Source organism: Aquarana catesbeiana, linkage group LG01, assembly GCF_042186555.1.
Source record: "Aquarana catesbeiana isolate 2022-GZ linkage group LG01, ASM4218655v1, whole genome shotgun sequence".
In the NCBI taxonomy this organism is placed as follows: domain Eukaryota; kingdom Metazoa; phylum Chordata; class Amphibia; order Anura; family Ranidae; genus Aquarana; species Aquarana catesbeiana.
The window spans coordinates 493656152-493683619 of record NC_133324.1 but is presented as its reverse complement, the minus strand read 5'-3'; the positions used below and the strand labels follow the sequence as shown (position 1 = coordinate 493683619).

General features: G+C 41.9%; 1 protein-coding gene across 2 annotated transcripts in view; it reads right to left on the bottom strand.

The window, feature by feature from the left end:
• Nucleotides 1–10427: 10427 nt before the first annotated feature.
• HOOK3 (hook microtubule tethering protein 3) overlaps nt 10428–27468 on the bottom strand; it is a 133440-nt gene continuing 116399 nt past the window's right edge. The window contains exons 21-23 of one of the 2 annotated variants that reach the window (XM_073592077.1): nt 26807–26878; nt 19832–19968; nt 10428–13339 (exon numbers count right to left, since the gene is read on the bottom strand). In XM_073592077.1, the coding sequence (XP_073448178.1) occupies nt 13321–13339; nt 19832–19968; nt 26807–26878 (228 nt within the window). In that variant the 3' untranslated portion in view covers nt 10428–13320. Of the gene's footprint in view, nt 13340–13701; nt 14549–19831; nt 19969–26806; nt 26879–27468 lie in introns of those variants that run through there. The other variant, XM_073592085.1, reaches the window with a different exon arrangement.

Sequence of the window (27468 nt, the reverse complement as noted above, 5' to 3'; positions counted from 1 at the left end):
GGCCCTTTTTAAATATTGGTGCTACATTGACTTTTCTCCAATCAGCTGGTACCATTCCAGTCAGTAGACTGTCAGTAAAAATTAGGAATAATGGTCTGGCAATTACTTGAATGAGTTCCCTCGGGTTCAATGAATAAGCACACTTGGAGTGTGTGAAATGCATCTACCAGCTTTCTGTCAACACTTTGGGATGTTCTGAATAAAAGAATTTTGATCGAGTACAGAGTGCGTCCATTTCTTCTTTTGACACTCGGGTGCAAGCCATCCGGTTCCAGTGATTTATTAATGTTAAGTTTCCCAAGTCTAATTTTAATTCTGTCCTCTGTTAACCATGGAGGTGCTTCCTGTGTTGTCTCATGAGGATAAACATTGCATTTTTGGTTACTGAAGCCCCTCGATTCCCTTGTGAAGACGGAGGAGAAGAAAAAATTCAATACCTTCGCCATCTCCCCATCCTTTGTAACCAGATGTCCTTCCTCATTCTTTATGGGGCCTATATGGTCTGCCCTCCATTTTTTTAATGTTTACATACTTAAAGAATTTCTTGGGATTTTTTTTGCTCTCCTCCACTATGTGTCTTTCATGTTCTATCTTAGTCATCCTGATTGCACCCTTACATTTCATGTTGCATTTTTTTATAAAGTCTAAATGCTGATGATGATGGCCATTAATGACACGTGGCCATGCATTAAGATTAGAAGAAAAGGGGTTTAACCTTAGACTGCGTAAAGGGTTTTTTACTGTAAGAGCGGTAAGGATGTGGAATTCACTTCCACGGGCGGTGGTTTCAGCGGGGAGCATCGATAGTTTTAAAAAAACTATTAGATAAGCACCTGAACGACCACAACATACAGGGATATACAATGTAATACTGACATATAATCACACACATAGGTTGGACTTGATGGACTTGTGTTCTTTTTTCAACCTCACCTACTATGTAACTATGGATGGATGGAGTTTGCTTTGAATATCACAAATGAATTAAATAGTGTTGTTGGATTGTGGTGCTCAGATGGAGTGAAGATCCGCTTTAACCACTTCACCCCGAGAAGAAAATTCCCCCCTTCCTGACCAGGGAATTTTTTGCGATACGGCACTGCGTCGCTTTAACTGACAGTTGCGAGGTCGTGCGATGCTGTACCCAAACAAAAGAGACGGGGCCGTGGTGCCGTCTCTTGGAAGTTCAGCCTTCCTCCGCCACCAGGCCAATTAGAAAGCTCAGCACACTTCGCGCATGCGCAGTAGGTAGCTGGTTGTGAATCCGAAAGGCTTCACTGCTGGGCTCCCTTACTGGCAATGGCGGTGGCTGCACCCAACAGTCGATCTGAAGATCAGCTAGGCGGTGTAGTGGATAGCGCTTTCACCTAGCAGTAAGAAGGGTTGCTCGTTCGAATCCCAAACACGACATTAACTGCCTGGAGTTTGCATGTTCTCCCTGTGCCTGCGTGGGTTACCTCCGGTTCCCTCCGGCTACTCCGGTTCCCTCCCTTGCTCCAAAGACATACTGGTAGGTTAATTGGATGCTGTCTAAATTGTCCCTAGTATGTATGAATGTTAGGGACCTTAGCGTGTAAGCTCCTTGAGTGTAGGGACTGATGTGAATGTACAATGTATATGTAAAGCGCTGCATAAATTGATGGCGCTATATAAGTACCTAAAATAAATAAAAATATATTAAAAGTCAGCAGCTGCAATATTTGTAGCTGCTGACTTAATTTTTCTAGGTGTTGGTGGACCTCCGCTTTAAGGATCCATGCACACTGGGATGCATGTTTTTTCCAGGTGTTACCAGAACACATAATTGTGAAAGGGGCCTCAAGATGCGCTGTACTGACATAGTATTGTAATTCATTTGTATATTTAAAAGCTTTATAGAGCCAAATACTGAGCCTGTGGGCTTTCTTTGGACAGGAGTTATAGTGTTTCTGTTTTAGAAATATCTGGGCCTAGTTTGTTAACAAGAAAGTTAAAGAATTCATACAGTTAGGCCTCGTTCACATGGGCATACCGTTTTGCCTTTGGCTAAATGTAAAAAATTTCCTTTGGACACAAAACACAGTCATCACACGGGTGACTGCTTAAAGGGTAACTCCACTCTCGTGGGGAAAATAAATGAAAAAAATAATATAGCGTATACAATTGCGACACAATCATATTGTGATGGAATGTTAATAAAAATTACCTTTCCTTTTCAATCTGCAGCCGCTCTAATTTTCTGTAAACTGCAATGCAATATGGCTACCTGGAGACATTCTGTACACAAAACGTGTACAGTACGCCCCCCGGAAACATCATTTCCTGCTTGTGTGATTGCCGCACTGATTTTCCCAGAAGTCTGCACTAAGATACAAATCAGATTTCAAGCATCTCCTGCAACAAAAATGTCATTTTTTGTGAGATACTCCCAATAGGAAATCACATCTAAAGGGATGCCCAGCAACTTTCCTCATTAGTGCCCTGCAGGTGCTGCAGCTGATTGATAATCATGAAGACTCACTTTCCCACATGGACACAGACAAACACACATGGAAATCTTCAGAATAACAAAAGGTCAGAATCTGCAACAAAGTTTGTTAAAATGTTTGTAATGTGCATAGACCACCCAGAGCAACGCTGTATCCTGGCCTAGGCCGAAAAGGCCCAGGCCTAGGGCAGCACTTTGCAGGGGGGCAGCACGTAAAGAGTCCCCGCTGGCTTGCGCTGTTAGTGTAGCACCAGTTTAATGGGGCGGACTGGGCTGAGAGGCAAATTAGGCACTGCTTCTGGTATGCAGACGGCCGTCAATCCGCAACTGTAGTGCGTGTGTGTGTGGGGGGGGGGGGGCGCTTCTAATTTTGACTGTCCTATCATCCTGAACCACAAACCTTCCCCACTGTGCTATATGTTTACTGCTGTAACATTGGCATGGTTATATCTTCTTAGTCCTCTCCATAAAATTATCAGAAATTTGTGCTTAAAGTAGAACTGTGGGCAACACTTTTTTTCTTTCATTTGGGTTATAGCCCCTGTCAGTTTTGCAGAGATTTTCCTTCACTCCCTGCCCCATGGCCAAACAGGAAGTGAGAGGAAATCTAAGCAAATTAAGGCAATCCATTGCCACCCCCCGGCCCTCAGAACTAGTGTTCCTACTCGAAAATTTCAGGGCGGGTCTTAAACAGCAAGGGGTGTGGCCTTGACAGGAAGGGGTGGGTCATATTTAAATTAGGGATGCACGAGTTTAGTCAGGCCTAGGGCAGCAAACAACCTAAATACACTACTGACCCAGAGGGGAATGTTTTTTTCTCAACAAAAGTTGAGTTACTCTTCAAAAGATGGAGATGGACCTGTCAGTTTTTATTGTTGTTTGTGCCCCATTAAGGAGATTCACCCTCTCAATGCATCTTGTTTACCATTATCATTAAAAGTGAAAGTAAAAGAAAATCCCAAATTTTGGGTTGTCCCCGGAAAGTAAATGAGGGGAAACCTTCCAATGGGACAAACCTTCCAAAAGTGACTATACAAAGTCACTAATTTAGCTGTAGTGGAGAGAACATGTGTGGAAATGAAAACTTAAAGTATAACTAAAGGCATTTTTGGATAGAGTGGAGATGGATTAGAACACCTATTAGGTATTTATTGCTGTCTGTGTCCCCCCTTAGGGAGATTCACCCTCTTTACTTGTCCTGATTACCGCTATCATTGAAAGTGAAAGTAAAAGTAAATCCCAAATTTTGGATTTTCCACAGAAAACTAATAGAGGTAAAGTCTTCCAATAAAGACACTAGTTTTGGTGACCTAGGGGGGGGCCCAAGGGATTCCCTTAATTTGATATGGGACAGGAAGTTAAAGTAAATCTCCCTAATGTGACTGAGATGGCAAAAAAAAAAAAAAAACTGATAAAAAGGAGGTTACAGCCCTCCCTTACTCTATACAAAAAAAAAATGTTGCTTTTATTTTTACTTTAAAATAGAACTTTGACCAAAAATATAAAAGATAAAAAAACACTTATTAAATGTACACAGGATCTTAGTCTTAGCCATGAGTTATATCTACCATCAAGTGATTGGACATTGTCAAAAAAAAAGCTGCAAGGACATCCCTCTCACCCTACTCCTAGCAAGCCCTATTTTTTGCTAGCGTCCTTAGCTGATAGATGTCTTCTTATACTGTATTTTTTTCTCAAGATTCTTCTATCATATTCCTAGCTGCAACATAATTTGTGTGGCTCTCCTTAAACAGCTTTCCATAATGGTTGACTCGTCAGCTGAGTCTTGGGAGGGGGGGGGCAGCATACCCAGACCCCACCTGAACAAAGACACAGGGCCAGCCCTTAAAAGTTGCTTTGGGCACTGGATCCTATATGGGCACTCAATTTGGCACATGGTGCATTGTGTTACGTTAGCTGCAGGGTGCTTTACGGGTCCGGGACTGAGGACTGGCAGATGTGGAGCCCCGTCCCTGAAATCTGCTTTGGAAGTATGTCCACCGTTGGGGTTAAAGCCAGAATAGTGCTAGTCCTTATCCTGCCCAGAAGTTTAAGAAATCTGTCATGGTAGGTGCTTAGGGCTTCGCCTCTACTTCAACTGTGTATGGTAGCCAAACAACTTATAACATCAGCTCATTCAAATAGGCTTGTACTAAAAAAAAAAAAAAAAAAATGGAACCTGATAGGTTTCTGAGCAGAACTGCACCAGATTTTGCACTCTCCAGTATTAGTAAATTAACCCCAGTGTCCTAGCAATCTTTTGGATATATGTGTCCAAGTGATCACCGAATAAACGTTCCCCATGAAACAGGAAACCTGCCAATAACTTTTTACAAGGAAGCCCGGCTGACCAGTTCTTAAGCCATAAAAGTCTGTGCATATGTACAGACAAGAGAGCCAGATGAGAAATCTGCTGTATTGAACCCCTTAAAGCAGTGGTCATCAACCCTGTCCTCAGGGCCCACTAACAGGCCAGGTTCGCAAGATAACTGAAATACATCACAGGTGATATCATTTGCTGCTCAGTGATTGCAGTATTCTAGTCTCCATCTCCCCAAGGTAATACATAGAACCTGGCCTGTTAGTGGGCCCTAAGGACAGGGTTGATGACCACTGCTTTAAAGCATCAACAGCAAAACACATTGCTCAAGCAATCTCTGTCTTTCAGGCAGATCATCCTCCTGGTTAGGCCTATCCGGCCATTTGACTTGATCATTTACGAACTGGCAAATAACAATTGCTGCAACAGCTGGCTGAATAGCTGAACTGGCCAAAGAAAAGGAAGGCTTTAATAATAACTCCAATTTCTTGTCAACAGGGTCTTTCAAACCCTGTGCATAATCTACCGGACAAGTTAAGTTCTTGTTTAAGGAAGAAACTGCTGCATCTACGGCTGGCACGCTCCATTTTTTAATGAACTTTTCATCCATGGGATATAAAAGGGAAAACCTTTTAGGAGGCAAAAAAGTCCTGTCAGGATGTTCCCAATCAGCATACACCGCCTGTTCCAACAGGGGGTGTAGCGGGAAAGTCTGTGAGACCTGAACAGGTCTCAGAGATCCCAAAGAGGACCAGTGGGGCTGTCACCGAACCATTTTGGTCAGGATCAAAAACCTCTGCAACTGAGAGGCAGACATGGAGTGGATATCTTCTTGTCCAAATTGCTCGTAAGCAGACTCATCTGCCGGGCACTCCACCGAATCCTGAGCTTTAAGCGCTTCCTCATCCTTAAATCATTCCTGCTCCAGACGAGGAGACTTCGGGGAGGGGGATCTATCATGCTTCCTGCCACCCTGAGGTCCCGGTGAATGGGTGTGACTGTATTCTCGTACGACGAATTTGCGTGCGCCATGGCCACCAAACTGCTGCGCCCATAGGGGATCACTTCCTGTCTGAAGACCTTTGGTCTACTAGTGTTCATTCACCTGATGAAGTATAACCCAGCAGGTAATGAATATTAGCCTGACTCTGTGTCCCATGATGTACGAAAAAGAAATTGGTAAACTGCAATATAATAAAGGTTTGCTTTTGGGATGTATATCACCTTAAAGAGGAAGTAAACCCTGATGGGCTTTAAGCCCTCTTTTTTCCCCTGCAAAGTAAAAGCATAATGGGCTAGTATACATCACATACTAGCCCATTATGTTGCACTTACCTGCAAATGAAGCCCCCAATGTCCTCGCTGGTGGCCGCATCCATCTTCACCCCTCTTCCTTCCAGGGCTGTGGACTCCGGCTCTGACTGTGACCGGCGCGTGGGAGCCGCCGGTTACGGCACGGGCCCTTTAGAAACCCCTTCCCTTTCTTCAGTGCGCATGCGCCGATGACGTCGGCGCAAGCATATATGGTAAATATCTCCTAAACCATGCAGGTTCAAGAGATATTTCCAGTACCTACAGGTAAGCCTTCCTATAGGCTTACCTGTAGGTAAAAGTGGTGGAACTAGGTTTACAACCACTTAAATGCCTGGGGCACAATCAAGCGTTATTTAAAATAAAAACTATTTTGTATATTGCAGCTTAGCAGTCCTTAGATGTGGTGGTCATAATAGTTTTCTTACAGGAGTTTTCCCTTATTTTCACCTACTGTCGTAATCCTGCAAAGATTACACTTGTCTTCATTTACACACTTGTTTCTCCATTATATCTATGGGGTGAGCCATGGTTGTCACCGAGACTGGGCGTGTCAACAAACTAGTCTGCCTTTGTTCATCTCTACTAGCTAGGGGCCGATGGGATTGGCAGTTTACAAAAGAAAGAAAAAACATTGTATTCCACAGTATAGTATTAATACATAGTATTTTTATAATTACCATAATAATTTAGCACTGACATGTCATGCAGTACTTTACAGAGTACACATAACTATTTACCTCAGGTCCTATCAAGAGAAGCTTACACTCCAATTACAACAACAGTCATAGAAGCACATAAAAAGGTACAGAAACCAATAAACTTACCTTTTCCTTTTGAAGCAGGGAAGGAACACTAGACTAGGAATGAGGTTTGTGTTCACTGCTACCATGGGTTCCAAGTTTGCAAGTTTGAGATTTGCCTGGGAGATTTTTTTCTGAACTACAATGCACTGCATGGCCTATGAAGTATGACCAGAAGGCCTAATAAAGGGAATTTTGGGTAAGCCAGCCACACCTCACTATAAATGTGGTTATGGCAGCAGCATTTCAATGTTGCTTTTAAAGACACCCCCCCCAAAATGTGTATATTTAAAAAAAAAAAAAAAAAAATTGCACCGGGCAGCGCTCAGCTACCTATAACTTTATTCTACAGCAGTTTGCCTAATAATAACAGTTGCTAAATTTGCCCTCTTCAATAGGATACACCACTAAGTTCTAGATTGCCAAATTCCAAAACATGTGACAGTCAGCTACTCTTGGTTGCTCATTTTCTTTGACTTTCTTACCTCTGACAAAGATCTGTTTAAACAGTGAAACATGTTAGGTTTGGGTGATTTTATTTTGGGAGCACCTTCTGACTTTATTTTCATTTAGGTTCACATGATTTAATTTTTTTTTCCCTGACATGTCCCCCCCCCTTTTCATTTTTGTGGGGTGAGATATGCCCTGTGTCAATGCAGTCTTGATTATTACAGAAGCTTTTTTGTGGATTTGGGGATATATGGGGCTCATCCATTAGTGGTGGTTTGTGTCCACATGGATGAAGTGTACTCGTATTACATATTTGAGAGATAGATATTTTCATAGGGCAGAAAGCAGATAGCCCAGATCTTCAGTAAGACAGTATTTACTAGTTTACCTTCTCTTTTTCATCTCATTTTTATATGAGGCTAATAGATAGGGGGAACATCTGTCTCTCCTCCCATCTCTTTATACCAGTAAGTGAGTAGACCTTTAGTTTACATATCCTCTAAATAGCCTGGAGCCTTTATATTGAATGCAAGAGGATATAATAACCCTCATGTTGTCTATATGTGTATATTAAGAGAAGTTTCACCAATTAACTTGGTAGATGTAAATATCACCACAGAGAGATAGAACTTTGGATCAGATATAGTGGCATTGACCGCAACCGCTTCTGTCAGACGCGAGTGAGGAAAAGCCGATCACCGGCTCTTCCTATTGACACAGTGATCAGCCGTGATTGGACACAGCTGATCACGTGGTAAAGAGTCTGTCAGAGACTCTTTACCTAGATCGGTGTTGCGGGGTGTCAGACTGACACCCTGCAACAACGATCGCCGTGATGCACGCATCGGCTCGATATTCCTGATCACGTCATATGACGTCCGGTCAGGAATATCAAACCACTTTGCCGTCGTCATTTTGTAATAGGGCGGGCGGCAAGTGGTTAATGCAGTAAATTATCACATTGAGCTTGTTGCTAAGGAGCGGGCTGGGAAGCCGGCTGCCTCACCAATAACGGATGACGTTCCCCTGATGGCCAAATGTAAAAAAAAAGACGGCATGAAAACAAACAAAAAAAAACACCAGCGTGGGGGTCCCCCCAATGCAAACCAGGCCCTTATCCGAGCATGCAGCCCGGCAGGTCAGGAAAGGGGGGGGGGGGGACGACACTTGAGCGCCCCCCCTTCTAAAACCATACTAATCCGCATGCCCTCGACATGGGGGTGTGGGTGCCCTATGTTGAGGGGGGCAAGAGGGGCCCCAGATCCCAACCCTCCCCCATGTGAATGAGTAAGTATGTACCCCTACCCATTCACCGAAAAGTGTAAAAGTAAAGAAGTATAACAGTTCCTTAAGAAACAAAACCACAATTGTCCCCCCCCAATGTAGATCCATCGTCAATCACGACGCCCGCCACCACCGACCGGGAAAAAAATAAAAAAATAACACCTCCACTCCCGAGGTCTGCCTGCTTCACCCATGACAGTTCTTTAAAAGGTAAGGGGCGGGGCAACCGTCGACATCACCTGGTGCATACTTGGTCGGTGATGTCACAAGGGGTGGTGTCAGCAGGTAAAGTGACCCCGCCCCTTACCTATTTAAATAACTGACACGGTGGAGCAGGCAGATCGTGCGAGCGTTCGTAGCAAGCAGAGTTTTTATTTAACCTTTTTCTTTTTTTGGGTCCAGCATTGGGTGTCGTGATCGACGATGGCTTTACATCAGGGGACTTTTTTTTTCTTAATAAAGGAATCGTCAAAAACTTTTTTTCTCTTCTTTCCACTTTTTTGGGTGAATGAGTACAATGTATCCTATACTCATTCGCACAGAGGTGGCGGGGGGATCTGGGGCTGAGGTCCTTGTTTTGGGGGGGGGGATGGAGCCTAGTATGGTCTGGGGGGGTGCTGTCTCCTCCCCCTTTCCTGACCTGCATGCTCAGATAAGAGTCTGGTATGGATTTTGGAGGGCCAACAGTGGATAGACCCTACGCTGTTTTTTCTTTCATAAATGTTTATTACCGGCATGTTTTTTTTTCCATTCAGCCATCAGCGGAAAACCCGCTGACAGCTGATGAGTCCTCCGTTAAGGATGTGGTGGCTGACTTCCCAAACTGCTTTTCAGCAACCAGCTATTGGGGGGACCCCCACATAGTTTTTAAACAAACACCGCATGTGATACCATCAGCAAAACCCTGGTGATAACAATCACATGCTTTTTTACACTCTGTTCCATTTGTGAATTGGACTAAAGAGCTTACCCGCATGTTTTTTTAAACGATACATTTTTCATTTAGCGGTAAGTACCACATATTCATTTTTTTGTGAATGGGACTTTTACCCATGAAATAATTTAGGCAAATGAGCCACATGACCACAATATGGCATGCAGTAAACGTTAGTGAATTGACCCCTAAGTTTGCTATAAGCATGATGCATCAAACAATTTCCATGTTTTTTTAATTATTCGGTTTTGCATTACCCATTTACTGCCACTTCCTGTCTACATGCATTTACTCCAGTGATAACTGCATGGTACTTCTCAGGGTGGGTTTCCTGATGGTGACTATGCCTGTGTAATGTGTGTTAAAACAGCCACTTTTAGCCTCCACCAGAAATCTGAGTGAGAACACAAGAACACACATGGGAAACAGTAACAGTTTGGTGGCCCTACAACAGGAAGCGCCTGAACATATGCCTTCATGGCAGCATTACCAGGTATTTGATTAAAAAACTGGCAATTTTAAAAATGTGGGGGGGGGGGGGGAACTTTAGAAATCACTTTAAACATTTTAATGGTTGTATGAGATTTTATTTTAGGATTTGGCTTAAATCTACTTTATTCTAAACCAGGGGACTCAAACTGGTGGCCCTCCAGCTGTTGCAAAACTACAAATCCCATGATGCATTGCAAGGCTGACAGTTAAAAGCATGACTCCCACAGGCAGAGGCATGATGGGACTTGTAAGTGTTTCAATAATCTTGTTTTTTCATCATGTATATGAACATTATAGATGCTGGCCAGAAAAAAAAACAAACAATAAAACCCCCACATTTTTATTAAGATGCAGATTCCAGGCACATTTCTTTCAAAATAGTTTATTTACAGGTTCCTTAACAAAAGTACACTTCTGTTTACACTGGAAGAATTGTGTGGAAAACTTACATTTTATGTTCAAAATGATAACCATTCATCATATATACATGAATCTCCATACTACTGATTGCAACATCCCTGCTATGTACTGCTGACCGCAGAAGCTGAATTGTTTATTACAGAAAATTGAATTCTAAGACAGTTTAGGTCTAGATGATACCCAATCTGAGGCCAAAATAAGAGAAGTAGAACACCAAGGAACAATGCTTGTGAGGCAGCCCTAATCCATTATGCACGACTGAATATGGAACTACAATATAAATGCTCTAAGCACTCCTAAGTGGACGGAAATTGCAGCTATATTTCACTAAGCCTCTATATTCTATTCCTAATACTAAAGGACTCTATGTCAGTAATAACTGTGAACCTTGGGTGGAATTTTCAATTTACAAATTTTGAAAAGCACTGACATTCCAAAGTAGCCGTATATCACAAAGCTCCTTCTGTATGAAGTCTCTCATAATTACAGGGCTTTTTTCTGACTTGAGTCACAGTTATAGCTGTAGCAAATGCAATAATTTAATCTGACCCCTTACACTAGAAGACTTGACAACTTCTGATGTAGCATAATTGCGTAATACTAAGATTATTCATATGATGGCTAGACTGTTTTGTTTACTGTACTGCCTCTATTATAATAATATTCAAATTTTGCCACGAGTGAAACTAATTTGTACCATGTTGGGCTAGCCACAGAGGTCTTTCCTAAAGTGAAAAGCTGGGAGACATCCGCCCATTATCTGTAGTGCCCATACTCGCCACTACTTTTCATAGGGGTTGCGCAACAGACCTAAATGGTGGGCAAGCATGAACAAAAAGGACAGATCTGCCAGAAATACATGACATGGTATTCATACCATTACATGAAATGACTAGGCAATGTGGACAGAGACTCGAGCAACCCTTTCCTTCATGCAATGAGAAAAATCTGTTTTGAATTTCATAGCACTTAAAATAAGCTTCCTGCAGCTGCTCTCTAGCCCACTTTTTCATCTACTGCCCCATAGTAGTTATTTGTGTTTCTAGAACTGACCCTGATGACACCAATGTAATCAGAAGAAAAAGAGTAGCATGCCTATTCCAGATAGGCTATGGTGCATCTAGAATACCAGAGCATGTTTAGGCACTGTCAGGTGGAAGTGCCCTGTTGCACCCATTTGGTAAATATATACTAAACTACATTGTTACTTATTGCTTTTTTGCAATAAACTGTACTAAATCATCTCCATTAGTCAGCTAAACTTTAGTTTAGTATGAGTCCACTCTAAGTTGGAACACTGAGGCTGCTCGTTATTCTTGTGCAGAGATTTACCGAAATATTAGAAAAAAAACAAAAACAAAAAACAAATAATCAACATTTGTTCTTTTCTTCATCAAAAATGGGTTTACAGATCTTTCAATGCCCTTCAGTTTTAGAGCTAGAAATCTGCCCGGGCGTGGACTTTACTGTTGCAACAACTAATAATCTCAGTACAGTGATACTAATTAGCAATTACCATTTTGATTCTTGGAGGCTACACACAGGGGGAAATTTACTAAAACCTCAGAGTGCAAAATCTGGTGCAGCTGTGCATAGAAATCAATAAGCTTCAAGGTTTCATAGTCAAAGCTTAACTGAACAAGCTGAAGTTAGAAGCTGATTGGCTACACCAGATTCTGAGTGCTCCAGTTTTAGTAAATCTCCTCCACACTGTCTGCATTCGGATCTGTGCACGCACTCTTGCCCAAATGTCAAATTTTGACATGCAACTGTGCCCCTGCAGTCTCTGCATCCACTTCTGTAGGCTGCCTACAAGCAGCTTTAAAGGTGGATTCACAGATCAGAGGATGGTTCTCAGCACCCATATGAATGAAACTTAACACAGCGCATGTAGCTCCAGCTTCAAATCGAAGCTACACGGGCAATTCTCACTAAAACTAGTAAAATAACTGAGACGAGTAGCAAATTAAATCGCTGATAGAATAGGCTCCCTAGGAGTAAGCTACATAGTAGCATGTAGTAGCGAATAGCACATGACTGCACATTGCTGCAATAGTTTGCAATTATGACAGCTAAAACCATAGTCCTTCCACTGTTCCATCTGCTAGCGATCAACCGCTACTCTTCAGTAATTGATCACAAGTGATTTTAGTCATTGGACTGAGCTAAAAAAACAAAACAAAAAAAAAAAAAACACACACACAACTGCCTTTGTAGCTGATATCTTAAACTAACTCTGAATACAGCCACATTAAAAAAAAAATACTTACTTTAAGCAAAACTCACCTTAAAGCTTACACAACATAAAAGAATTTAACAGCAAGTCTTGTGGCTCTATACATAATACTGTCATAAAAAGTTTAATTATATTATACAATAAAATGGGAAAAATTAGAGCCTTCAGTTCCCTGTTTAGAGATACAAATGTGTGGATATAAATATACTAGGTGTTAAGTAGAAATATATTAAAGTATGAGCACAATTTATTTAAATAAAATGCTAAGGCAGCCAGTATATGCAAATTAATTACATAGAATATTGGAAAAAAGTAAATCAATAACTTGTTATAATAACATACAATAGGCAGTATCATATAACTTAAAATATTTTTTTTTAAGAAAGGCTACTATGTAAACAAAACATTTTGTAACAGGCATATGCACAAAATAAAAAAACAACATTATCAGAGGGTGCTATACAACAAAAAATGTAAAACAAGAATTGATCATCTATATCCCTCCAGCTTGTTTTGGGTTGTCATTTTGTTATGTGGTCATATATACACTCTGCTTTTCCAAGCATGTAGGCAGCCATGACCTGAATTACTGAAGGCTTGTATTCAGAAGGTGTCTATAGAACTAAGAAAATGGAAAAACAATCATCATTTTAGTAGAATTGGTACCACTTTGGAACTTTTTTTTTGTTAATTGCTTTAGTCACTAAGTATTTCATGTAAATAGACTTTTTATGCCTTTTTCCAATTAAATCTCTCAGGACTGTAGCAATTTTTCAGCTTTATTCACAGAACCAGTGGTATAAGATTTGTTGTAGTTCTTTAATTGGGCATGTCCGTCAAAGCATCTATTCAGATATAACCCTCTGAATATATCCCTATGACCTCAGAACGATTTTTCCACTAGCATTCCTGACTTTGTTCTACCCCAGCACAATATCAACAGCAGACGTCTTGCTTGCTCTGCTGCATTCAGTGTAATGTAAGATATATATATATATATATATATATATATATATATATATAAAAAAAACACATGAAAAAGTAATGAGAATGAGAGGTGAGCATGACTGGGTGGTGAGATCTTTGTGTAAAGGTCCTAATACATTTTAGAATCTAGGCTTTTTTTTTTTTTTTTTTTAGTTTAAGGTGGTCTCTACTTGCACTTCCTCCTCAATGAAAATAGCTTTTGGTGTGGAAAACATGACCTACCAATTGTTCCTGAAGACCACAGTTAGAGCACACGGGTTGATTTACTAAAGACCAATAGACTGTGCACCTTGGAAAGTGCAATTGCACTCTGCAAGTGCAGTTGCTCCAGAGCTTAGTAAATGAAGTAAAGCTTCACTTTGCAAAGAATACCCAATCACATGCAAGGAAAATAAAAAAAAAACAGCATTTTTGGTTGCACATGATTGGTTGATGAAAGTCAGCAGAGCTTCTGCTCATTTACTAAACTCTGGAGCAACTGCTCTTGCCGTGTGCAACTGCACTTTCCAAAGTGCACAGTCTTTTTGCCTTTAGTAAATCAACCCCACAGTGTTAACCAACACCTTTAATTAACCAGAATGTGGCTCACGTGATGGATAGGCTATTATTACATATAAGCTGTTATTAGTAAAATTAAAAAGTAAAATACACAATACCTGCAAAACCAGGATGTGAAAACAGTATGGATCGCTTAACGTAGAAGCATTAAATGTAAGAAAGCAAGCACTGTTAAACCACAACCCCTAAAGAAGTTGTTAGTCTGCAGGTTAGGCCGTCCAAACAATTTTCATGCAACGAGCAGTATTTGACTGCAAAACCATGCCGCGATCATGCAATCACATCACTGCAAATAAATAGTAAGGAAAATGTATTAATAAGAAAGAAATAACAGAAATTCATTGATAAAAACACTCTCTTGTGTAGAAAGCGACACTTTAGACACTATAATTACACCTATAGACCTTACCGCTTTGAGTGCTTGTTTACCACATTTCCACCTAGCCTTTCAGGTTCTCCTCCCTCCTTCCTCTTATTGTCTTCTGTGTTGCTCTATCCTCATCACATGGTTTAGGACAGCATATATTTTGCTTTATAAACGGTTGCAAAAAGATCATCCCATTTGCAGGATTCCAAAGTTCTACACACTGGTTACTCTGGTCTTATGGTTATTCTGTACATAGTATTAATAAAAAGTATAGGATAACCAACCTCTGCAGGAGGTTCCCTCAACCCCTTTCTCAAGAACCCTTCTAGGTCTAGGTTTGTTCCCCCTGTTGGGCAACATCAGTGGGACGCCAATCATCCACTCCAATCATTGGTCCAAGTCTAGGTTACCTGACCACCACGTACTCTTACACAAATGTCTACAGACAGGGCCACTGATAAGGCAGTATAGCCGAGTCTGGACCTTTTTAGTTTAAAATTGGGGCCCAGGCACCTGCCAAGCAGGAAGGCCAGCTGTACTGCATTATTGCTGACACCAATCCTCTTATGGCTCCCCCTGCAGCTCTGCCAGTTTCTCCCTCCCTTTGGCCGCTCTGCAGGGGAATCGGTTCTTGTATATGCACCCCCACGCTGTCGGGGCCCCCCCTGTGTATCCTTTCCCTTGCAGCGCTGTTGCCTTCCCTCCTCCTCTCCCTCCCATTGGGAGCTGCCAAGGGCACACAGGAGGGGTCATTTCAGGATTTCAGATAAGGGGGTCAGTAAATCTTTCATATGTACAGGCCCCCTACTTTCCAGAAAGAATCGTGAACTAACAGTATCGATCGCTCCTGTGTTTATCACTGAAGCATAGTAGGCTGTACGGGGCCCCATGATTTCTAACAGCATCCATGCCTACAGGCATCCTTATATTCACAGATCTAAAAAGTAATGGCGTCTACATTTTATTCTTGTACCCAGATGCGCTCTTCATTGTGTTAAGGTGTCAAACATCCCTGCATCAGGTTATTGTGCTGTATATTGTGCCATGTTTATTTTTTACCATGCAATAAAAAATCTATTATAACAGTAAAGTGTAAGATACTAGACCAGCACCAGATATCTTCATTGTGCTAATGTACCACTTCTCAGCTGTGCAGACAATAAAGTGAACCAGCTGATGTAAGGAATACACTTCTGTAGTATAAGTGTCAAAAGATTTAAACAAAAAAAAAATCCTCTCACAGTTTACGATTATCCATACAAGAAATGACACTGTCAACTGACACAATAAAATTACATTTCATGTCAGGAAAACAGTGAAGGCATTGTAGATTGTGTATTTTTCTTAAGCAAGATATGAGTCACTCTATGGATAAATTACCTGACATTCATGGAAGATATGACTTCTGATCTTAGCATTCCTAATGGAGCGATCAAAAGCCCTTGTATAGTTATGCCCTAAAGTCAACTTGTCAGTCCAAACTATTTACTATAACCACAATCAGTGGAAGGTCTGGTTGACAATGTCTTTTCTGGGCCTATTGTATTTCCTAATCTTGCGACTATAATCCTATCAATGCTGTAACTCTGGAGCTTTGTTAACTATTAGAACTTATGACTAGTGTATTCCCTATTTCATCCATCCTGATCCATTTTTATTCATTTACAAGGCATTTTACATTTAGACCTTTTAATGTGTAATAAAGCCCCCATTGTGATATTACCACATATAACATAAACCGTCAGATACAGAAGTACTATTTGGTTATGGGAGCCATCTTTGGTGGGACATCTTAAAAGCTGGTTAATTAGTATTTTCAGAAAAAAGGTCAGCAATAGCAGCTCCCACGTTTTTCATAACATAGGTGACTTCAGGCGAGAGGGCCTGCAGGGGACCCCAGAAGAGGGGGTATGGGGACGCTCTGTGCAAAGCCTATTCTTTTATTTTAGGTAAAACAAGACGAGCCTTTAGTATCAGTTTAAACATCTTATGTCTAGGTCTACTTGAAAATACATGGAAGCTTTGGAAAAAGTAACTGCATTCACTTTCGTTGATCTCAGATTCATTATTGAAAGATTAAAAAAAAAAAAAAGATCTGGATTTGCACCATAAAAACATTTCATACTTTTAAGTTCCATTAAAATGTTTTAGCAAGCTCTCTAGTACTTCAAAAGGAAATACATTGTCAAAAACATTAAGGCAATAAAACATCAGATGAATAAGAGGTATTATACCCTGCTACAAACTGTCAGTTTTCAGTTAACAATACACTACTTTGTTTATTATGACGTTATTGGAAGAAAGTCACACATGGATATAGCTATACTACATCCCCTAATAACTTCCTTTATCAGGTGGTTAACTCCCTGTCACTGCTGGATTCTCCTGATACTAAAAGCCAGTCATAGAAGGTTCGAATCTTGGCCAGTTCAGCAGGGTCCGGCCCAGATTCAAACTATGTATGGACAGGCTGAATGTATCCAAGCTGATCAATTGATCAACTTGGGTAAAACCAGCCGGTCTGATTTTACATGAGATTATTGATAGGGGCTTATATAGCCCCTAGCAGTAATCACTGTGTTCTACTGGCGGTGACAACTTCCCCCCCGTTGGGAGAATAAAATGGCTCCATGAGGGGGGGGGGGGGGGGGGGAGATACACTCATTAACACCCTACAACTTTGAAACCCTACAAAAAGTTTCTAGGGGTGCTGTTCCAAAGAAGGCAATTCAACCCACTGTCCATTACAAATTAGAAGCATCGATTTCAGGTGGATAACCCCTTTTTAATAGTATATACATAAATATGCAGTCACGTCGTTACCATATTGCTGTGTGTGATATGAACTTGCTTTGATTTTTTTTTTTTTTTTGCCTTGTATATAGCAGAGAAAGATATGAACAAAAAGAAAAAGACCGCTCTGGGTATGTTACCAGATAGAAAAATAGCTCAATGCCCACTAAAGTCAAGTCATATATGGTCAACACTTCTCCAAAAATTTCAAGGGAGAGAAATTATTTGGAAAGTATCTAAGTGTGTGGGTCTTCACACATACATCTCTGCCATTAAATCAATGGTAAATGACTAAAGTCAAGCAGGAATTCCTGCTGCAGGACGTCCATCCAGTTATTTTTTCCTGTTGCAATCAATTTCAGCAACTTCAGTCACCTGATTAGGTGCAGTCTCCCATCTTGTTTTGACTCAGTGCTGATAATTCTAGGTAACTATGTTGCTAAATGTGTGCAGATACTCTTAGGCCTCATGCACACTGGTTTCTTGTGAACTCTGTTTATCCTGCAGGAGAAAATCTGCATTATAAACTCAACTAAACTGGATTTTTTCTAAATAGTCTAGGTGAGTTTATCAGAGAGTTTATTTCATTGGCCAGACTTTTCATTTATTCTGGCCATTGAAATAAACACTGAAGTGGTAAATGTGCCTAGAGTTTATGTGCGTTTATAAGTGGTCAGCTTTCTTTGTGGTCAAAAGAGCTGCGATTGAATACGATTTTAGGGCGTACAGACAACAGCCCATAAACTCCCCTGCTGATAAACTGCTAAAAATGTCCACGTGTGCATGGACACATAGGGTAACAGAGGGGAGTTTAGGGGTAGTTAAAAAAAAATGCCCAAACTCTCAAAAATGTGAGTTTAACAGCAACAGTGTACATGAGGCCTTAAGATGCCTCAGTTTTGCCCCACTAAAAACATTTTGCTTTCCTTACATTTTTTTTGTATGGAAAAGAAAAAAACTGCAATGACAACTCCAAAAGTTAAAAACATAATTGACAACCTTTTTCCATTTCATGATATAAAAGAAAATCTGCTACTTGTGTTATCATTGCAATTTATAATCAGTTTGTCGCACACACAGCTTAGGGCTTAGTTTTCCTAAAAAAATAACCAATTAACTGTAGCAACCAGTGCACTTCCAGTGACCCACTTCATATTTCCATAAAAACACGACCTTCTAAAAACTCCTTGTCTCCTGCACGAAGCGTAAGTAAAATATAAAAACGTAAAGTGGCTAAAACAGGTAAACAGCATTTGGCCATTTACAATGTTAATAACTCAAACATTTAAGATGCATTCAACCATGTAAAGTGCTACTTTGACATTCATGAATCCTTTCTCAAGTAGACTACTTAAATACTACATATAGTGGCACAAACTTCACATGAACAAATAGGAAAGCAAGTAGTAAGATATAAAATTATTGACAATTGTATTCTCAATCTACTGTTTCTTTGATTTTCTAAAAAGGGATTACAATCACTAATTTGTTTGAAAGAATTATTTCTTTGTGGTAGAAAATTGAAAAGGGGATGCAAAATTAAATGTAATTTCCATTTACAAATCTGTGTGGGGTATTTAAGTGGTCGTACAGTACGGCACATTCTCACAGGTTGCTAGTGCAGTGGGCAACCTCCCAGCCAGCCCAAATGCAGCACTTTATTATGTACATATTCCTGAAAAATACACATTCTGTGCATATAATGGGCAGTGCTGGATTCAGTCCAACCAGTCTATGTCCTTTAAACACATTAAGAGATACCACACTGAAGACTGGGCACATGCTTGCATGTATCTACATCCAAGGTAAGAATATGTACAAAAGAAATAGGTTAAGATGTCCTGAGCCGATGACCACTATGTATACAAAAGTTATCTTGACTGTATGTATATGTCATCAGACCACATAGAGACAAAAGGCCTGCAGAGCACAGAATACCCTTCAAATGAAGCCTGACTGCATGCATTTCATACGGTTACATTTCTTGTCATCTGTGACTGCTGCTCTGTAAAAGTCCTGCCTAGGTAGGGCCAGGAGTCTGAGATAGTTAACAGTAATTGTCCTCATAGCACTGTGGTGTTTAAAGTATACATTACACATAAACATCTCCACATAGGCAATTTTTTACTGCCAGTTCGTGTTCTTCATAAGATTACACCAAAAGACATGTCAAAGAGTATTGTTCTTAAATTAAAGTTTGCGTAAGAAACGTTTATGATGTTCTGGGCTCAAAAATTTGGCACGGTCAAAGCAACTTAAAATGGACACATTAATAGGACAAACAAAATCGAACAAAACATATTAAAAAGGTAAGAAACAGCTTAAAAGCACACTGGTGACATTTCCTGAAATGCAGTTATGTGCAACATAAGGGTATGATGCAGATTTTCCGGCCTAAGGGTCTTCTACCTCGCTGTGGCCGACTGGACGTGTCCTGGGTAAGACCTTCTTGAGCTTGTAGCTTGCCGCTGCCTTGCAAGAAATGACTGTCCTGATCCTGTGCTTGCCAGTCTGTCCTCTGCAGCTTTTTTATGTAAGGCCATTCCCTATGAGAAAAAAATAAAATAAATCAGCAGTGGTATTTAAAAAAAAAAAAAATCTGTACTAATTACTGAGCTTAACAGAAACATATGGTGTAAGGACCTATAGCATGAATCTTAATTTGAGCAAACCTCATTCAAAGGATAAGTTCACATTTGGGTACAGTTTCCATGCCCCCCCCCCCATTTTTAGGGTGGAATGTGTAACATGTTCCCACTCCTGCAGCATCTCCCTGAATTGCTGCATCTAGTGACAGCAAGTGGGGGGGGAGGGGGGGATCTTCTTCTCCACCCCCATAAAAAAAAAAAAAAAACGCTCTGCCTGCCTGCATCATTCATAGTGTTCTGTGAATTTGAAAAGTACAAGTACCAACATCCTTTGTGCCTGTCAGCTTTTAGTTCTCAATGAACTTCCATGGCAATGTAAGCTCTCTATGTAGTTCATTGTCTCTTCCTGCTCGTAAGGGTTACCAGCAGGCAGACACACTGACAAGGCTGCAGGAGTCTTGCATGGCACCTGCAATCTGGTTATCGTGGGTGCAATGCTTTCCAGGCTTCTAGTAAAAAAAAAAAAAAAAAAAATTGCACATTTTTTACCTGCAAAAAGATGTACAAAAGGGGGCCGCCTTTGAAACCATCGATGAGGAAACGCGTAAGTCTGGGCTACGCACTTACGTCACTTCCGGTACGGAGACAGGGAGCCTGGAACGCAGCTGGACCGCACGCTGCGAGACGGCTTTTCCTGGATACCGATTGCACACATGCTGTAGTGTTTTTGTAGCTTTTATCACCACATAGGGATTATTTGTGATTTTATATTTTTACATAAAAGCTTTTGTTATCAGAAATGCTATACTATGGGAGCATTATCTCTTCCTATGAGGACTTACTACTGAAGATCCCCTTTCTGGACATGGTAGCAGGGGTTGTGATGTGCAGCTGACCGATCTGGACGTCCTGTCTAAGTGGAAGCACGGGCCATTGACAGAGGGACCGCAGGAGACCATCCATGAGGAGTACCTATGATGTTCCATACTGCCTGTCACCCCTGTAGGGGTATAAGGAGCTGGTGAGTGGGGAGCCATAGGGGGAGCACAGAAGTCACCGGTCAATATTGAGCACAAGAGTCACCAGACTGTTTGAACTTTAAAATATCTCAGTTTTGTCATTTTTTGGAGCTGCACTTATTTTTAATCTTTATTACTACATTTTTTACTATTATTTTTGTGACACTCTACCATCATCTAATATAATTTGTATCTCCTGTTGGATGATTCGCTTTTTGATATCCACATATTGGACTTGATATGATGCACATTTTTTGGCACAATACTGTATATATACCTAGCACTGTATACAACTATATATTACTGAGTTTACACTTTGTTATTTATGGGTTTATGGTAGTACTGATTCATTTTGTAGCAGTGATTAATTTGTTTGGATATAGTTACAAGATAGGGGGTTATCACTTAATGTGTATATCATTATAGTAGTTTGGTAGCACTGGTGTTGCACAAACAGATATTATCCCCCAGTAGGGAGCGCCATTCACCCCACTTTCTACTTTTTTTTATCAATACACATCAGGTTTTCACATTAGTATTGTGTAGGGAGTACCAGGATGACCAATCTTGCCAAGTGGCTTCAAAAGACTTCAGTGAGTCTGACCTATATGCCATGAGTTTCTCAAAGGAATAGATTGAGTGGATGGTGGTTATGACCTCTGATAAATCGAGTGTTTGGGCTCCCCCCCCCCGTGCCTGGTGATCATCAGACGAGCTGCCATCAAAATGCCAGAAGCCACTCTTCGATGCAGCACAGGGAAATCATCTCTATACCAAGATTTAGTAGCGCCACATTTCATTTTTTTTTAAAAGGTGAACTTATCCTTGAAAAAGCTCTGTCTTGCAGATTGCTATGGGTAAGGGTACTAAACAGTGGCGGTGCATCCACTAAGGGCACATGGGTGCTGCCCCCTCTCTCCAGCCACTTCCTCTATGACTAATAATGCCTATCAGGAGGAAGGGAGGAGACGCATAGAGGACACAGCTCGCCGCTGTCTGACCTGCTGCAAAGTCCCACAGCTCGCCACCGTCACCTGCTGCCTGACCCGCCACCGAGATAAGGCAAGTGCCAGGCATACGGTGAGCGGGGGCTGGGGGTGGCAGGGTGTGGTTTCAGTAGCAGCAATTGACGGGGCACAGTGAGGATATGGTCAGAGACTGCAGACATGATACAGGACATGGTCAGAGACTGCAGACATGATACAGGATATGGTCAGAGACTGTAGACTTGATACAAGAGATCAATGCAGCCTCATCAGGGCCCATCAGATGCAGCCCCCTACCCCCCAGTGCCCATCAGATGCAGCACCCCCCCGGTGTGGTGCCCATCAGATGCAGCCCCCCTATCCCGGTGCCCATCAGATACAGCCCACCCCGGTGCCCATCAGATGCAGCCCCCCCGGTGCCCATCAGATGCAGCCCCCCCCTCGGTGCCCATCAGATGCAGCCCCCCCCTCGGTGCCCATCAGATGCAGCCCCCCCCTCGGTGCCCATCAGATGCAGCCCCCCCCTCGGTGCCCATCAGATGCAGCCCCCCCCTCGGTGCCCATCAGATGCAGCCCCCCCCTCGGTGCCCATCAGATGCAGCCCCCCCCCCCTCGGTGCCCATCAGATGCAGCCCCCCCCCCCCCCCCTCGGTGCCCAACAGATGCAGCCCCCCCCCCCTCGGTGCCCAACAGATGCAGCCCCCCCCCCCCTCGGTGCCCAACAGATGCAGCCCCCCCCCCGGTGCCCAACAGATGCAGCCCTCCCCCCCGGTGCCCAACAGATGCAGCCCTCCCCCTCGGTGCCCAACAGATGCAGCCCTCCCCCTCGGTGCATGGTGGTGCGATCTCACGCTGTGTAACAGAGCTGGATTTGAATCACCGGGCGCCTGCTGTAACAATGTCTCGCCTCCCAGACCTACTCCTGTGACACACAGCACAATGATTCCAGACATTTGATCAGTGTGCCGTCTATCACAAGAGCCGGTCTAGGAGGCAGGACATTATTACAGCGGCTGCCCGGCCATTCAAATTCTGCTCTGTGACAGCAGGAGATCACACTACCAGGCACTGGTAAGGCTGACACTCACAAGGAGAGAAGAAGGGAGGGGAGGACTCTGACAGGGGCACGCCAGGATGACATGTGTGGCACCTGGGGCGGACCGCCCCCTTTTCGGTTCCATTATTGGCACTTTTTCGACCGATATGTTTCGGCGGCCGAAATTCCGTTGCACCACTTGTATTCATGCTTGCGGAAGAAAGAAGTAAATACAAAAAATACTGCTCCGTATTAATCTGAATTAAAGATTCAACCACATTTTCACATCCATCCAAGATGGCAGAAGTAAAGCACAAAAGCTTGTGTACACAAATTCCTACAGAACAACAAAGATCTGTGACCATACAAAAGCCTAATCGACTAATATGAATTTTATAGGAGGGACAGTTTCTTAAAAAAAAATGTGGCATACACTGGCAAATGTGGAAGCTTCACACTGAATCAAGCTGCTTATAGGTTTAAACTAACATATACTGCTGAATCAAACACAATGATAGCTGCTTTGGTGTATCTAATTCATATAACTGAGAATTCTTCCTCTAACAGAAAAAGTAGCAGCACCTCAAAGAATTTAAAACAAGCATCAAATGGCACACAATGGAAGTAGTAATGCATTAAGGGGCCCATTTATAAAGCAGTAGTGGCCTAACCATGAAAAGCATTATGCAAAAAACATTCTATAGTACACCACAGACTTTCCACTGTGTATTTTATGAATAAAAATGAAAAGGCAGAAGCAGTGTAGGGTAAACACTGCGGTGTCCCATGGAGAGTGAAGAACAGCATCTGTTCTTCCATAAAAATAGGGCTGTACAGCCGTGGGCAAAAGATTTGAGAATGACACAAATATAAATTTTCACAAAGTCTGCTGCTTCAGTGTTTTTAGATCTTTTTGTCAGACGTTACTATGGTATACTGAATATAATTACAAGTCATAAGTGTCAAAGGCTTTTATAAAGAATTACATTAAGTTTATGCAAAGAGTCAATATTTGCAGTGTTGATCATTCTTTTTCAAGACCTCTGCAATTTGCCCTAGCATGCCATTAATCAACTTCTGGGCCACATCCTGACTGATGGCAGCCCATTCTTGCATAATCAATGCTTGTAGTTCATCAGAATGTGTGTGGGGTTTTTTTTTGTTCACCCTCTTGAGGATTGACCACAAGTTCTCAATGGGATTAAGGTCTGGGGAGTTTCCTGGCCATGGGCCCAACATTTTGATGTTTTGTTTCCCCATGCCTCTTCGTTATCACTTTTGCCTTATGGGAAGGGGCTCCATCATGCTGGAAAAGGCATTGTTCATCAAACTGTTCTTGGATGGTTGGGAGAAGCTGCTTTCGGAGGATGTCTTTGTAACATTCTTTATTCATGGCTGTGTTCTTAGGTAAAATTGTGAGTGAGCCCAGTCCCTTGGCAACCTCCACATGAATGATCTCAGGATGCTTTGTTGTTGGCATGACACAGGACTGATGGTAGCACTCACCTTTTCTTCTCCGAACAAGGTTATTTCCAGATGCCCCAAACAATCAGAAAGGGGATTCATCAGAGAAAATGACTTTACCCGAGTCCTCAGCAGTCCGATCCCTGCACCTTTTGCAGAATATCAGTCTGTCCCTGGTGTTTTTCCTGGAGAGAAGTGGCTTCTTTGCCGACCTTCTTGACACCAGGCCATCCTCCTCACTGTGTGTGTAGATGCACTCACACCTGCCTGCTGCCATTCCTGAGCAAACTCTGCACTGCTGGTGCCCCAAATCCTGTAGCTGAATCAATTGTAGGAGATGGTCCTGGCACCTGCTAGACTTTCTTGGCTTCTGAAGCCTTCTTCACAACAATTGAACTGCTCTCCTTTAAAGTGGAGTTCCACCCAAAAATGGAACTAGATTACCTGGATTGTGGCAATCTTTCGCCGGAAGTGGGAGCAAATACCTGTATTAGACAGGTATCTGCCCCCCCCCCCCCTCCCCATGTCACATTTGGCACCTTTCAGGGGGGAGCAGATACCTGTCTAATACATCCGGCAAAAGATTACTGCAGTATCCGCAACGCCATGTCTGCCCCCCCCCCCCCCCCCCCTCGTCACATTTGGCACCTTTCAGGGGGGAGCAGATACCTGTCTAATACATCCGGCAAAAGATTACTGCAGTATCCGCAACGCCATGTCTGCCCCCCCCCCCTCCGTCCTCTCTCACTGTCTTCTGGGAGACACTCATGTCCCAGAAGACAACAGGGACCACTCAGAACGTGCAGTGTGACTCGCGCATGTGCAGTAGGGAACCAGGCCGTGAAACCACAAGGCTTCACTTCCCAATCTCCTTACTAGCAATGCCGGCACCTCCACCAGGAGCCGAGGGACGGTTCGGCTTCCGGTGAGGACATTGCAGGCACCCTGGACAGGCAAGTGTCCTTATTTTAAAAGTCAGCAGCTGCAGTATTTGTGGCTGCTGATTTTTTATCTTTATTGTTTTCAGGCGGAACTCCACTTTAAGTTCTTGATGATCCTATAAATGGCTGATTTAGATGCAATCTTAGTAGCTGCTATATCCTTGCCTGCGAATCCCTTTTTGTGCAAAGCAATGATGAGTGCATGTGTTTCCTTGCAGGTAACCATGGTTAACAGAGGAAGAACAGAGATTTCAAGCACCACCCACCTCTTAAAACTTCCAGTATGTTATTCTAACTCAATGAGAATTAGAGTGATTTCCAGCATTATCCTTGTGAACATTGACACCTGTTTTTGTGGCCGTGCTGTTTTTAAGTTCTGACAGCGGGGGAGGGGAAGGGATCCCTTGCCCACTGTCACAGGTGGTGGGGGGATCTAAATACAGGTGGAACATGTAACATTTTCCAAAGGTGAACTTATCCTTTAATTATGTAAATATTGTACTAATGGCATTCACACCTATGTGCATGAAAGCATCTATAACTATACAGTAGTGGAAATTTTTTAGAATTATGCAACTTTGCTGCCCAGCCAACTGGAAGCATCCAATAAATTGTGACTATGTTTTTGTCTAAGGGACTTATTAATTAAAAGTGTGCCAACAAGAATATTTATGGTTTCCTACAACAACCATTGTTGCTTCAACTTTTTTTATTTAATTAAAATTTTATTGGGTACAAAACAATTCAGAAAATACAAAAACTGCAAGGAGTACAAAAAGCAGATGACACACCGCAATAGCTAAGGAATAAGTGAATAATGACATTTGAAAACACATGTCCATGAAGGCTATCACACAACTTGTAAAAACAGCACAATCACTTCAGGTACACAAAACAAGTAGGGTCATCTAGAACAAGAACGTGGAATGTATCCTGCAGATTCATAGTATAAATCCAATTGCGTCAGCCATGTGCAAAGAGCCACACTCCTGGTTCCCTTTAGGGTGGGAACTAACCAAAGAGTAAGTTGTCTGTGGAGGAGAGGCTCACCATAGCTCAGCGGGGGGCGAGATCGCTCTACTAACATTGCATAGTTATTACAGCGGCTCCCCCTCAGGCTCTTCAGTTTTTTTGTTTTTTTTTTTATTAGCCCGCTGGGTTGAACGGAAAAAACAAACACAAATAGTGTGTGTACTAGGCTTTACATTGTAATGTTCCTAGAAAACGTGCACTAGTTGTGATCCATATTATCTATTGTATTCATTACTATGCAGCACAGATATAGATAGCAAAAAAGAACATTTTTAGTTGCAGCCATCTTTACATTAATCTCAACCAAATAATGCTTACCATGTTATACCATGCACTGACAATCAGTTTCTCCTCCTGATCTCTCTGTGTCTTGGTTTTCTCAAACTCTTTCTAAAATGAATATACAAAACATACAAAGAATGTAAGGTAACAACTATTCAACCATAAGTTTAAACCATAAATTGACAAGCCAATAAAGAAACCTTAAAAAAAAAAAAAAAAATAGGATTTCTGACTTACCTGTGATTTCCTTATCTTGGAGTACAGTATGACACAGGACTTGTATTTATAGACCATGGGTTATATACAGATACCTTCAAATGATTGCGCACTGGCAAAAAAAACTTGCACGCACAGGCCACAGCATAAAACCCCACCCACCGCATGAGACCCCAGTTCTTCAGAAGGCAATAATGAGTAATCAAGACACAGAGGAGAGGAGCCTCTATCCTTTACTTCAATATAAGGAATTCACAAGCAAGTCAAAATTCCTATTAGCTTTACCGTATAGCACTTTTAGAGTCCCATTTACTTTTTTTCACTTGGGATAAACAGCACAAAATGCTAACAAAAAAAATTAAGAGCCGAGTGCAATTCTTACAGAACATTGTCTACTTACTTGACGCAACCTGATCTTTTATATTTTACCAAACAATTGGGTAATATATTGCGTTTATGCAACCTAAAATTCACTTTAGTTT